The sequence below is a fragment of the Hypomesus transpacificus genome, unplaced genomic scaffold (genome assembly GCF_021917145.1).
Source record: "Hypomesus transpacificus isolate Combined female unplaced genomic scaffold, fHypTra1 scaffold_127, whole genome shotgun sequence".
NCBI classification, from domain to species: Eukaryota; Metazoa; Chordata; class Actinopteri; order Osmeriformes; family Osmeridae; genus Hypomesus; species Hypomesus transpacificus.
Window position 1 is genome coordinate 225,278 of NW_025813704.1, and position 12,833 is coordinate 238,110.

The 12,833-nt window shown below is 49.2% G+C and overlaps 2 protein-coding genes across 3 annotated transcripts; both read left to right on the forward strand.

Moving 5' to 3' along the window:
• Window positions 1–32: 32 nt before the first annotated feature.
• zgc:56095 (Ferritin, lower subunit-like) lies at window positions 33–3,171 on the forward strand. Of its 2 annotated transcripts, none has more exons than XM_047050786.1 (5): window positions 33–188; window positions 1,037–1,140; window positions 1,395–1,541; window positions 1,845–1,970; window positions 2,547–3,171. In XM_047050786.1, the coding sequence occupies exons 2-5, from the start codon at window positions 1,039–1,041 to the stop codon at window positions 2,694–2,696; spliced, it is 525 nt and encodes a 174-aa protein (XP_046906742.1). In that variant the 5' UTR covers window positions 33–188; window positions 1,037–1,038; the 3' UTR covers window positions 2,697–3,171. The 2 variants fall into 2 exon arrangements, with proteins under 2 accessions (XP_046906742.1, XP_046906743.1); XM_047050787.1 differs by lacking the exon at window positions 33–188 and adding an exon at window positions 195–838.
• Window positions 3,172–5,395: 2,224 nt separating this feature from the next.
• On the forward strand, window positions 5,396–11,470 carry syt5b (synaptotagmin Vb). Its single transcript, XM_047050750.1, has 9 exons — window positions 5,396–5,529; window positions 7,508–7,819; window positions 8,324–8,502; window positions 8,748–8,846; window positions 9,144–9,311; window positions 9,905–10,072; window positions 10,163–10,280; window positions 10,495–10,628; window positions 11,035–11,470. Exons 2-9 carry the CDS (start codon window positions 7,630–7,632, stop codon window positions 11,242–11,244), a joined length of 1,266 nt encoding a protein of 421 aa, XP_046906706.1. The 5' UTR covers window positions 5,396–5,529; window positions 7,508–7,629; the 3' UTR covers window positions 11,245–11,470.
• The last annotated feature ends 1,363 nt before the right edge of the window (window positions 11,471–12,833 follow it).

Here is a 12,833-nt window from a genome sequence, read left to right on the forward strand (position 1 = left end):
TTCTATCCTCCATTCGATAAGCGGCGCTAGAGTGTTACTTCACTGGAACTGAGGATCGAGGGGCGTGTCTTCGGGATATCTCATGGTCAACAAGAAAACATTGGAATAACAAAGCTACACGTTGGTTAACGAATTATCTGAACACAAGTTGCACGGTCCAACACATTTGCGAGGAAGCGCAGTGTAAAGTAAGTTATTTTAAAGGCAACAGCAACCTCGCTAATCAGATTTACGCTTCTATTTTGCGTCTACAAATGGGCTTCTAGCACAATAGGGAATACGACGTTTGTGCAGTATGTGCTTTAGGAAGACGCAGTAACAGCGTTCCAAACCTAAAACTAAATGTGTTAAACTCTGCATAAAGACGTTTTAATTGCACTTTTTTGATTTGACTAAACCTACTCAACCGTTACCGACAGAATAGTAGAAGGCCAGGGACTCGACCACTCGGTTCCACCTGCCCAGTCAGCAATTCAAATAGTGTTTCGTGTGTAGATTAAAATTAAGGTAATCACTGTATTCACAGCAGCTTTTAAAATATTTGAGTGTACCCACATTTGGGCTGAAGATGCACCTTTTCAGTGCTTGACATTGTAACCTTCCTCGTGGTATACTGTGTAGATATGCCTGACGGTGCGTTGCGGTAAGTCAAGGGTAGACATTGCCCCATAAAACCTGTCTGTGACACACAATTAAACGGTGCGACCTCCCTTAAAATCACATGATGGCAGCGTATAAAGGGAGGTTCTCCGAGTAAGAAGCCTACATACATTAGCGGCGAACACAGCAGGCTACACATACAGAAAGAAGACAACGGTTGCCCAAATCGCAGAATCAGGTAATGGATAGTTCAGCGTGACTAAACCGGCTTTTTCCACTCAACGCAAAGTTCTTAATTACACTTTACTCTGTGTAGTTGGTCATTGACACTTTGGCAGGTAGAAAAGGCTTGTCGTTTATGCTCAGTCCGATTAACATCTAACATTGTTCTCATTCGGCAGACTCCTTTATTAAAAACTATACATTTCTGTTTCAGAGATGCAGTCGCTGGTGAAACACAACTACCACCCAGAATGTGAGGCGGACATCAACAAATTGATCAACACCAAGCTGGGCGCATCCTACACGTACCTGGCCTTGGTAGGACCTCAGCCTCACTACTGCTTTTAAATGGTTCTGTCCTAAAATAACAAAATGTTCGCTGTATGTAATATACCCTAATCAACAAGACCCCTTATGTTACATTCCAGAACAACGTCTAACCTTTTATATCTGGCCCCTCGTTGTCTCTGTGAATTGCGGGTAGTTTTAAGGAATGAATCTAAATCATTTCATCAAGTCCATGTTGTCATATGGTCTGATGTTGTTGGTTCTTTGTGCCGCTTCCCCCTCAGGGGATGTTCTTTGACAGGGACGATGTGGCCTTGCCCAGCTTCTCCAGCTTCTTCCTGGAGCGCTCTGGGAAGGAGAGGGAGCATGCGGAGACCCTGCTGGAGTACCAGAACATGAGGGGGGGAAACGTTCTGCTTCAGACCGTAGCAGTAAGTCCAGAACCTCAGGGCTTATCTTTCTGTCATCACAACTGTCTCTCTTTCAGTGTTTGAAGTAGATCGTAAGTCTTTTATTTTTTTATTTTTTTACTCTCCCCTAACCCTTGGCTGTGTTTGTGTGCTGATCTGGAGTCCAAAGTAGTTTAACCATCAAAGTATTTTTTGTTTTTGAGGTTCCGCAATTTAAGTTCCACAATTGTAAAAAAAAAAAAAAAGAAAAGAAACCTTTTTTTTACCGTGTCTTTTTGTCTTCCTCCTTATCGCCCTCCCCCTCCCCCCCCGTCTCGTTATCAGAAGCCCAGCAGAGAGGACTGGAAGGGAGGTCTCGATGCGATCTCCTTCTCTCTGGACTTCCAGAAGTCACTGAACTCCTCCATCCTGGAGGTGCACCGCCGGGCCGGCTCACACACCGACCCTCACGTACGTGACAGCCCTCAGCTGGCTCTTCATCCTACTGGGTGGGATCCACACACAATCCTAGTTTACCGTCCTGTCATTATTGTACCATAACAATAGTTATTATTGTACCAGATGACTGTTATGATGTTAAAGCCAGGTTATTTTTTGTTTACATGCATGTAATTTAGCTCGTTTAGCTTGAGTTCTGTGAATTCTCTCTGCGATCCCTGTGTGTCGTGTTGTTTGAAGCTTAAACTACCACAGAGTTGAACCTCATCCAGCTTCTCTCACACACCTCAACAAAGTGTGATTTGTGAAGGAAGCATGTAGATGGCGTGTGACCTAACCCTTTGGAGGTCTGTAATGTGTTGAGTGAAATGCTGCTCTGTGAGATCTGGCACTCCCAGCTCACCTCTCTCCTCACCCCACACCTCCTCCCTCACCTCTCTCTCCTCACCTCACACCTCCTCCCTCACCTCTCTCTCCTCACCCCACACCTCCTCCCTCACCTCTCTCTCCTCTCCTCACACCACACCTCCTCCCTCACCTCTCTCTCCTCTCCTCACCCCACACCTCCTCCCTCACCTCTCTCCTCAGCTCTGTGACTTCCTGGAGCAGCACTTCCTGGACGACAGCCACAAGACCATGAAGCAGCTGGGAGACTACGCCGGCAGCCTGGGCCGACTGGTCTCCTCCCAGACTCATGGAGCCATGGGAGAGTACCTGTTTGACAAGCACACTCTGTGAGGCTCCCCTGGCTCAGATGACCTGGGGAGCTGCCGGACAGAATCCCCCTCTCCTCTCACCCTTCGTCTCCCCTCCTCTCCTCTTCACCCCCCCTCCTCCTCGTGCCACCTTCCCTCTGTGCTCACATCTCAGCAGTGACACCTCCAGGTTAGTCTATCAGCAATAACCCCATACCTCATGTATAGTATATACACTCAACACCCAGAACTGACAACTAAAGCAAAACAATACCTAGATACCTCAACAATATCCTGTTTACCAGTGCTGCTGAAACATCGGTGTGATGTTCCAGTGTTTGTCAAATGAGCAAGCATTCCAGCAGTATATGCTACTTTGTACTCTGCATTCCTTCCCACCTTCCAACTCTCCTGTACTGTCAACCTCATACTCAATATTCTAAATCTGAGATTGGTACATTTTAAGGATTTCAGATCAATGTAAACAAAGTCAAATTTAATAAAAAAGAAGGATTATATTGATGGCTTTGTGTGATGTTTACATTTACACCATAGTGTTTCTGCATAATGCTGAAGAGTTACATGTATTCCTTAAGCAGACGCTCTAATCCAAAACGGCATAAAAAGGGCATTTAGAAAGTAGACTATAAATGTACATTTGCTAGCGACACGGCAAAGTAACCACATCTCAGCTACCAACCAGGCAAGGTGAACATGTATGTATTGACGAACTCTACGTTTAGAAGTTGCGTAGGACCACAAAGCAATCTTTTTAAAGACCATGTCAACCCAGTAAAGGCAGACTGTGCCGTTACCATAATCTCTTATCTATACCATGTTCTTTATGTACAGACGAGTTAGAACGTAGGGACAGAAAAGTGCTGAGTAACCAGGGCGGGTGCGGTTATTACCATGATCCTCCCACCGCGTGCGCTGCAGAAGCTGTTTGTCTTGTTCTTACCAGAGGAAGAACGAGTTGAGACCTGCTAAACTGCACAGTCATGGGTTCTGTTAAGTACAATAGCCTGTTATTGCTAGATGACTAGACAAAATGTCAGTTGTTGACAGATATGTTAAATAGGGTGACCAGACGTCCTCTTTTACCCGGACATATCCTCTTTTCGAGAAGTAAAAAATGCATCCGTCAGGGATTCAAAAATTGTCTGGGATTTTGTCTCGTCGGATATTTGTGTTTCTCTGGGTCTTTCGCAAACTTTTACGCCCTTACAAGTGTTGGAAAGGGTATCTCCCTTACGTTACACCTTCTTGCGCAAGCACTGACTATCAGAACTGTCATTTTAATTAGATAATGCGGCATGCACTACCCCCCCCCCCCCCCCCCCCCCCCTTCTCTGCCAACATTGCCAACACTTTTTAGTTGCACTTAATGTAGTTGTCCTAAAAAATTATAATACAAACTATCTAAAATCATAATTGAAACATTATTATATATAATTATAAAAATAGGCTACTTTCAATGCAAAAAAAGAAAAGAAATGTAACCTACGTTTTTCAAAGAGTCTGCAATTATTTAAGAATGTTTGTAAATCAGATTTCATCTCAGACTGCCCAATGTTTAAGAGCCTGTGAACTTAAGAGGGGTTTCAAAGCTAGGAGTGGATCCCAGGCACAACAGAGACATCACAGCATTACGCCTTAATAACTAAAGCCGTGGGTTTAATATCCAAATGGCTGCATGGTTACGCTTAGGCCACTAGGCGGCTGCTCAGCTCACAACTAGCGATAGACAACAAATGAAGTATTTGATCACCATTATCACATCAGCTTGCTCAAAAATAAAATAAAATGTTGTTTGTAGCGTGGGTTCCCCCTCCAGAAGAGTTTTAACTTCTAAAGAGTGATCTATTTTTAGAAGCGATGAACGGAGAGGCAGACCAAACATGTGGTTAGTCATGTTGGTGTGTCTGCTACTGAGATGTTTACAACGTGACGCAAGAGTATCATCAGTCTGTACTCGTGAATAAACAAATACGTCTAGAGAACCACAAAAGAAAACCAGTAGCTGAATGAGCTGTAGGCATGGTCATGGTTTGAGTTCAATTTTATATAACGGAACAACCCACATGTGAGATGAGAATGCCTTGAGATGCTGTCTCCAACACAGCAGGATAGGTGGATGCTGGATGCTCAAAAGCAGGGAGGAGCTGAAAGGACAATTCTCCATGAGAGCAGCGCATAGATTGATGATTGACAACAGTAATAGCTATGCCACAGGGATTAGTCAGGGGGGAAGCACTTCAATCTCTGTTCTGCTATATACCCCCTCCCCCCCCTTCCCTCTGTCCCCCAGGTGAAACATTCCCGTCCATTTTACCAATCAACAGACAGTAACTTCCTCATTTACACAAGGAGAGGAATACATTACATTTACATTTAGTCATTTAGCAGACGCTTTTATCCAGAGCGACTTACAGTAAGTACAGGGACATTCCCCCGAGGCAAGTAGGGTGAAGTGCCTTGCCCAAGGACACAACGTCATTTGGCACGGCCGGGAATTGAACTGGCGACCTAACAGGTCATGTCAGTTGGCTTGAGTTCCGTAGCAAAGTTAGGGAGCAATATTGTGCCAGGGCTGTAAAAGTATGTCCATGCTGAACATAAAGCAACAGATGTGTTGTTGACAAACTCATGGATGGAAGAGGAGGAGGAGGCATGGGGATTACAAGCAAGCACTGCTTTAGTGATTCGACAGTGATTTATCTGAGTGATGAGAGCAGAAGAGAGAGCATCAGTCGCTGGAATACAGGAGCGTGAACGATGCCTGTCTGAGGGCTGTCAAGGGCTGCACAAACACTGACATTTGGACACAAAAGTTTTTCAAACTTATTTTCCAATAGAGGAGAATTTTACATCAGGTGAGTGACTACATTCCTTTGTTCCATAATGTATGTCTGAATGAATGTAGTTCCCTTGTTTTTGTTGTTGTGTGGATCCATCTGTGAAATCCATTTCAAAATTAGAGTGGTCAATAATCAGTGGCTGTAAATATGGTTTACGTCATTTGTGTTGCAGTTGCAAAGAGCGAAAGTGAAGCTTTGAGGTGGGAGCTTAAGTAGACATGGTCATTTGATTTTGTACGTAACAATAAATATTGTTTACGGTACTCAAAAAAAGCAACAGACAGTCATGTAAAGGTTTGTGTGTAAAACATTCAAAACTCTTCAAGCTGAAAGGTATCCATGGAAACAATGGATCATCACCTGTCACTCTGCCATGCAGGAAGCAACACCCGCTGTACACCTGGACACAATCCAGGTCCTTTAGGAATCCTCACAGAGTCCCATTTGATGACACACAAACTGGTTTGAGTGGCTGTTTTAGAACCACACAATCAAAGCCATAGGGGCTAGGAGGCTGGGACAGGGGCTAGGAGGCTGGGACAGGGGCTAGGAGGCTGGGAAAGGGGCTTGGAGGCTGGGACAGGGGCTAGGAGGCTGGGAAAGGGGCTTGGAGGCTGGGACAGGGGCTAGGAGGCTGGGACAGGGGCTAGGAGGCTGGGAAAGGGGCTTGGAGGCTGGGAAAGGGGCTTGGAGGCTGGGACAGGGGCTAGGAGGCTGGGAAAGGGGCTTGGAGGCTGGGACAGGGGCTTGGAGGCTGGGACAGGGGCTTGGAGGCTGGGACAGGGGCTAGGAGGCTGGGACAGGGGCTTGGAGGCTGGGAAAGGGGCTAGGAGGCTGGGACAGGGGCTTGGAGGCTGGGACAGGGGCTAGGAGGCTGGGAAAGGGGCTTGGAGTCTGGGAAAGGGGCTTGGAGGCTGGGACAGGGGCTTGGAGGCTGGGACAGGGGCTTGGAGGCTGGGACAGGGGCTTCGAGGCTGGGACAGGGGCTTCGAGGCTGGGAAAGGGGCTAGGAGGCTGGGACAGGGGCTAGGAGGCTGGGACAGGGGCTTGGAGGCTGGGACAGGGGCTAGGAGGCTGGGAAAGGGGCTTGGAGGCTGGGACAGGGGCTAGGAGGCTGGGACAGGGGCTAGGAGGCTGGGACAGGGGCTAGGAGGCTGGGAAAGGGGCTTGGAGGCTGGGACAGGGGCTAGGAGGCTGGGACAGGGGCTAGGAGGCTGGGAAAGGGGCTAGGAGGCTGGGACAGGGGCTAGGAGGCTGGGACAGGGGCTTGGAGGCTGGGACAGGGGCTAGGAGGCTGGGAAAGGGGCTTGGCAGGGCTGGGTGGGTGGGTGGGTAAATCCCCCCTCCCTTAAGCTTGGCTGGTCTGGGAACGTGGATTAATATTGTAGATAATCCAGTTACATGTTGGGGATGAGAGTGTGGGCTGGGGGCGACCACGATGGGGGTGGGTTGGGGTTATGAGATGAGATGCTATAGTAACAGAGGGATTAGGGTCAGCTTGGATGAGCATCTGGCTCAGAGATGTTCTGGTACTTGTGTGAAGCTCTGGATGTGGAGGTGATGCTCACACATAGTTATGGATTATGCAGCACTGGGTATCTCTCTCTCCTCCATCTCTCCTCCATCTCTCTCTCCTCCATCTCTCTCTCCATCTCTCTCTTCATCTCTCCCTCCTCCATCTCTTTCTCCATCTCTCCCTCCTCTATCTCTCTCTCCATCTCTCCCTCCTCTATCTCTCTCTCCATCTCTCCCTCCTCTATCTCTCTCTCCATCTCTCCCTCCTCCATCTCTGTCCTCCATCCTCCCATCCGACTGCTAATTTAGACTGGGGGGTGTGGTGGAGAGTGATGGGAGGTTGGGAGGTGGTGAATTTACAATGATTTATGTTTCTGACTGTCTGAAGTTTCCAGATAATTCTACTCAACACACCCCAACAATAATTGATGCTAGAACCTATAAGCGACTTGTTCTAATCAATAATTATATTCCAAAGAGACACTCCATTCCTCGTGTGTCGCAGTAAGCGTCTAAGAGGGGGCCCTGCTGTGAGGATCTAAACGTTCCCCCCTTGGCTCCGCGGCCCCCCTGCGGCCCCCCTGCGGCCCCCCAGCGGACATGAGAATGGCCAGCTTGTTCCGGGATCGCCGTGCTGTGAAGCATGCAGAACCAGAACCACAAGAACCAGAACCACAAGAACTGGAACCACCAGAACCAGCCCACCACCCCCCTCCAGAACACCACCACCCCGGCCACGACTACGACCACATGAAGGATAAGTTCATGAACGAACTGGGCAGACTGCCTTGTAAGTAGCTCTGGGTGTTCAGGCCCATACTGGGCAAGGTCTGAGATAGGATAAAGGACAGCAGATGATGTCACTACGACACTTTATATTGATCTCTTTTGCAACGGCGGAGAAGGGGGCATAGTGTATTTTAGTGTATAGTCATTTTTGTGTATACATTAAAGTGTCTTTAATAGGTGTACATTGTGTTATTGTTGTACTGCTAGGAACTGCAACCAAGACTTTCACCCATTTTTTCACTTGTGTACATGTTTGAGTGACAACTAAAGGATTTGATTGGATTGGGGTTTTGCTGTGTACAAATCTCCCTCAAAGCGTTATGGGAGTTTCAAAATCCGGAAATAGACATTTGGAAAGAAAAAGGGGGGAGGTGAGCTATAGCTCAGCGGTGGAACATTGTACTGCAAATTATGAGGTTGCAGGTTCAAATTTCCCCTTCTCTGGATGTTGCTCTGGGTCAGATACCTGTCTGTGTGGTCTCTTCCCCCCCCCCCCCCCCCCCAGTACCCATGTGGGCCGTGGGAGCCATCGTGGTGCTGGTGCTGGCCCTGGTCAGCTGCTTCATCTTCTGCTTCTTCAAGAAATGCTTTGGCAAGAAGAAGAAACCGAAAAAGACCCGGGAGAGGAAGGGCGGCCGGCGGAGGAGAGGAGACAAGGAGGGAGAAGGAGAGGGGGGAGAGAAGGTAGGACAAGGAGGGAGAAGGAGAGGGGGGAGAGAAGGTAGGACAAGGAGGGAGAAGGAGAGGGGGGAGAGAAGGTAGGACAAGGAGGGAGAAGGAGAGGGGGGAGAGGAGGTAGGACAAGGAAGGAGAAGGAGAGGGGGGAGAGGAGGTAGGACAAGGAATTCAGGACATTGAAAACGTTAATGGATAAAATAAATGTTTTGATAGTAGCAGACAGAAATGTAAATATTCTGTGTGGAACGCAGGAGGGTGAGGAGAAGAAGGAAGGAGAAGGAGAGGAGAAGGAGCAGGAGAAGCTGGGGAAACTGGAGTTCTCCCTGGACTACAACTTCACAGACGCCCAGGTCAGTTCCTTTTACAGGACGGTCCTCTCCTCTTTCTCACCGTTCTCTGGTCGACAGATGTTACAGAGGAAATCAAACGATCACTAGGTGGTGTGATACCGTTCACTACAGTACCATCTAGCCTCACTCTTCTACCTATACCTCCCTCACTCACCCTTAATTTCTCTTCTTCCCCCACCCCCATCTTCTTTCCTGTCTCCCTCTCCCTCCCTCCCTCCCTCCCTCCCTCCCTCCCTCCCTCCCTCCCTCCCTCCCTCCCTCCCTCCCTCCCTCCCATCTTTCTCCGTCCCTCCACAGCTCATAGTAGGTATCCTCCAGGCCCAGGACCTGGCTGCCATGGACATGGGAGGAACCTCGGACCCTTACGTCAAAGTCTACCTGCTGCCAGACAAGAAGAAGAAGTACGAGACTAAAGTCCAGCGCAAGAACCTGTGTCCAGTTTTCAACGAGACCTTCATCTTCAAGGTGTCTGAGTCGGCTTTCCTCCAACCATCGTGGCTTTGCTTGCTCCGTGTGTCCTGTCTTGTGTTCTGTCCCCCCCGTCTTTCTGTCTCAGGGGGCGGAGTCTGGGTTCAGGGGGAGGAGTCTGGGTTCAGGGGGCGGAGTCTGGGTTCAGGGGGCGGAGTCTGGGTTCAGGGGGCGGAGTACACCCCATGTTCATCCCACCCTTCCTAGTATGTCTCTCCTTCTCTGATATCCGTCCGTCCAGACAAGGTATCCCTCTCAGAAAAACAAAATAAAAAAAAAAGTATATACTCTGCATATAGAGTTTATGTTGTACACAAGTATCTGTATGTGTCCTTGAGGGTTTCGGTTGGGGCAGTGGCATTGCCTGTAAAAAGGGCTAAACAAATACATTTTGATTTGATATATGTTGTATTGCAGTTTTGTGCAACAGACAAACCAGTATCTTACGTCAAGAATTGCACCCAAAAACTGATAGTTATGTACATAAAAAGCCACTTCTTGGTACTGGCGATATGAGCTCCAGGAAAACTACTTTCCTGTTCCAGTCTGCCAGCTGGATCCAGGCCTCATGTCCTCTCTTCTCTGTCCAGATCCCCTACGCAGAGCTGGGGGGAAAGACCCTGGTGATGCAGGTCTTCGACTTTGACCGTTTCTCCAAGCACGACGTGATCGGGGAGATCAAGATCCCCATGAGCAGCGTGGACCTGGGCCAGCCCATGCAGCAGTGGAGAGACCTGGAAGGAGGAGAGAAAGAGGAGGTCGGGAAAACGTTCCGTTGTTTTGTTTCGTTGCTAACTTTGTTAGCACACTTCTTATTTCTCTGCGCGTCTTTGTTCTTCTTCCCTCAGCAAGAGGTGCTGGGGGATATCTGCATCTCCCTGCGTTATGTTCCTACTGCTGGGAAGCTCACTGTCAACATCATGGAGGCTAAGAACCTGAAGAAGATGGATGTTGGCGGCCTGTCAGGTGGGCTGATCTGTTTCCTCAAACTCTGGGTGTGTGGTTGTGTGTGTGCATGTGTGGTTGTGTGTGTGTGGTTGTGTGTGTGCATGTGTGGTTGTGTGTGTGTGGTTGTGTGTGTGCATGTGTGGTTGTGTGTGGTTTTGTCTGTGTGGTTGTGTGTGTGTATGGGAGTAGCTTTGCTATTTACTTCCGGCTTGTTCTACCCCCCCGTCTCCAGATCCCTTCGTGAAGGTGGTGCTGCAGCAGAACGGAAAACGGATCAAGAAGAAAAAGACGACAGTGAAGAAGAACACGCTAAACCCGTACTTCAACGAGAGCTTCAGCTTCGAGATCCCCTTCGAGCAGATACAGGTAGAGCCTTTTCACTTAACTGTGACGACAGGTCACCGTGACGACAGGTCACCGTGACGACAGGTCACCGTGACGACAGGTCACCGTGACGACAGGTCACCGTGAAGACAGGTCACCGTGACGACAGGTCACCGTGACGACAGGTCACTTAGTGGTGCGCCGGGACAAACAACACTATTCAAAATACTGTTAGAAAAACACGCCATATTCACTATTTGTACGTCCCTGAGAAGTGAAAGTTAACGCAGTGATGTAGTTATTTAATCCATAGCAATGCCCGCAGTCCAAGGGGTATTTGAACCTGCAAACTCGTGATTTGCAGTGAAATGCTCTAAACCACAGAACCTCTTCCCTTACCTCCATTGAAGTTAAGCGATCTACTCTCTCCTCTTTCTTCGTGTGTCAGAAAGTGCAGGTGGTCATCACAGTGTTCGACTACGACAAACTGGGGAGCAACGATGCTATCGGCAAGACCTTCATGGGGTACGGAGCCACAGGGGTCGGCCTCCGCCATTGGTCAGACATGTTGGCCAATCCCAGACGCCCCATCGCCCAGTGGCACACGCTCCAGCTGGAGGAGGAAGTGGACGCAGCGCTGAAGGTTCCGCCTCGCTGAAACACAAGAACATTTTGTGTTATTATTTATGTACTTTTAGGCCATTTTGGTCTGTTTTTTTCTTCTTCAGTATGTATGTACGGTATATAAATGTAACTTTCTTTGTGTTATAAGTTGTTATTTGTCAGGTCATGTAGTTGTCCATCTGAGAGCGTGTGCTTGTTATTTTTTATTTGTCTGTTCGTGAATTCAGTTGATTGTTTTTCTTTTCCTTTTTACATTTTTCATTTAGTTGAGATATTTTTGTTGCATGTACTATATTTAATTAGACATGTAGCATAATCCTTAGATTTTATTAAATCTACATTTGCAATCAGATGAAAGATTTATAGACTATTCTTAGACAGATAAAGTGGGGCAGTGATGTGGTTCAGCCTCTTGGTCTCCAGGGAACCCAACCTTAATGTGACCCTATTTACAGTTAGTTATTTGCATCCTCCTGCACAGGTACGTTCCTGTATTTGGGTCGGCCCTCCGCTTTTGTTTGACTGCCAGAGGAAAACAAAGAGGGAAATTAAAATCAAGCAAAAACAACTCGCCCATTTTTTTGGTTATTGTATTCAAATCTACCTTTAAGCGAGAGGGGGGAGACATGGATGGAGAGAGGAGGGGGGAGACATGGAGGGAGAGGAGGAGGGAGACATGGAGGGAGAGAGGAGGGGGGAGACATGGAGGGAGAGAGGAGGCAGACATGGAGGGAGGGAGGAGGGGGGAGACATGGAGGGAGAGAGGAGGGGGGAGACATGAAGGGAGAGGGGAGGCAGACATGGAGGGAGGGAGGGAGGAGGGAGACATGGAGGGAGAGAGGAGGGGGGAGACATGGAGGGAGAGGAGGAGGGAGACATGGAGGGAGAGAGGAGGGGGGAGACATGGAGGGAGAGAGGAGGGGGGAGACATGGAGGGAGAGGAGGGAGGGAGACATGGAGGGAGAGAGGAGGGGGGAGACATGGAGGGAGAGGAGGGAGGGAGACATGGAGGGAGAGGAGGGAGGAGACATGGAGGGAGAGAGGAGGGGGGAGACATGGAGGGAGAGGAGGAGGGGGGAGACATGGAGGGAGAGGAGGTGGGAGACATGGAGGGAGAGGAGGGAGGAGACATGGAGGGAGAGGAGGGGGGAGACATGGAGGGAGAGGAGGGAGGGAGACATGGAGGGAGAGGAGGAGGGGGGAGACATGGAGGGAGAGGAGGTGGGAGACATGGAGGGAGAGGAGGGAGGAGACATGGAGGGAGAGGAGGGAGGAGACATGGAGGGAGAGGAGGGAGGAGACATGGAGGGAGAGAGGAGGGGGGAGACATGGAGGGAGAGGAGGGAGGAGACATGGAGGGAGAGGAGGAGGGAGACATGGAGGGAGAGGAGGGAGGAGACATGAAGGGAGAGAGGAGGGAGACATGGAGGGAGGGAGGAGGGGGGAGACATGGAGGGAGAGAGGAGGGGGGAGACATGGAGGGAGAGGAGGTGGGAGACATGGAGGGAGAGGAGGAGGGGGGAGACATGGAGGGAGAGAGGAGGGGGGAGACATGGAGGGAGAGAGGAGGGAGACATGGAGGGAGAGAGGAGGAGGTAGACATGGAGGGAGAGGAGGGAGGGA

Excerpts from the sequence above, each read along its gene's own strand:
- zgc:56095 (XM_047050786.1), top strand. The coding sequence starts at position 1,039 with ATGCAGTCGCTGGTGAAACACAACTACCACCCAGAATGTGAGGCGGAC. Across the intron at positions 1,542-1,844 it reads TTCTGCTTCAGACCGTAGCA|AAGCCCAGCAGAGAGGACTG; the intron begins GTAAGTCCAGAA and ends TCTCGTTATCAG. Across the intron at positions 1,971-2,546 it reads GCTCACACACCGACCCTCAC|CTCTGTGACTTCCTGGAGCA; the intron begins GTACGTGACAGC and ends CTCTCTCCTCAG.
- syt5b (XM_047050750.1), top strand. The coding sequence starts at position 7,630 with ATGAGAATGGCCAGCTTGTTCCGGGATCGCCGTGCTGTGAAGCATGCA. Across the intron at positions 8,503-8,747 it reads AAGGAGAGGGGGGAGAGAAG|GAGGGTGAGGAGAAGAAGGA; the intron begins GTAGGACAAGGA and ends TGTGGAACGCAG. Across the intron at positions 9,312-9,904 it reads ACGAGACCTTCATCTTCAAG|ATCCCCTACGCAGAGCTGGG; the intron begins GTGTCTGAGTCG and ends TTCTCTGTCCAG.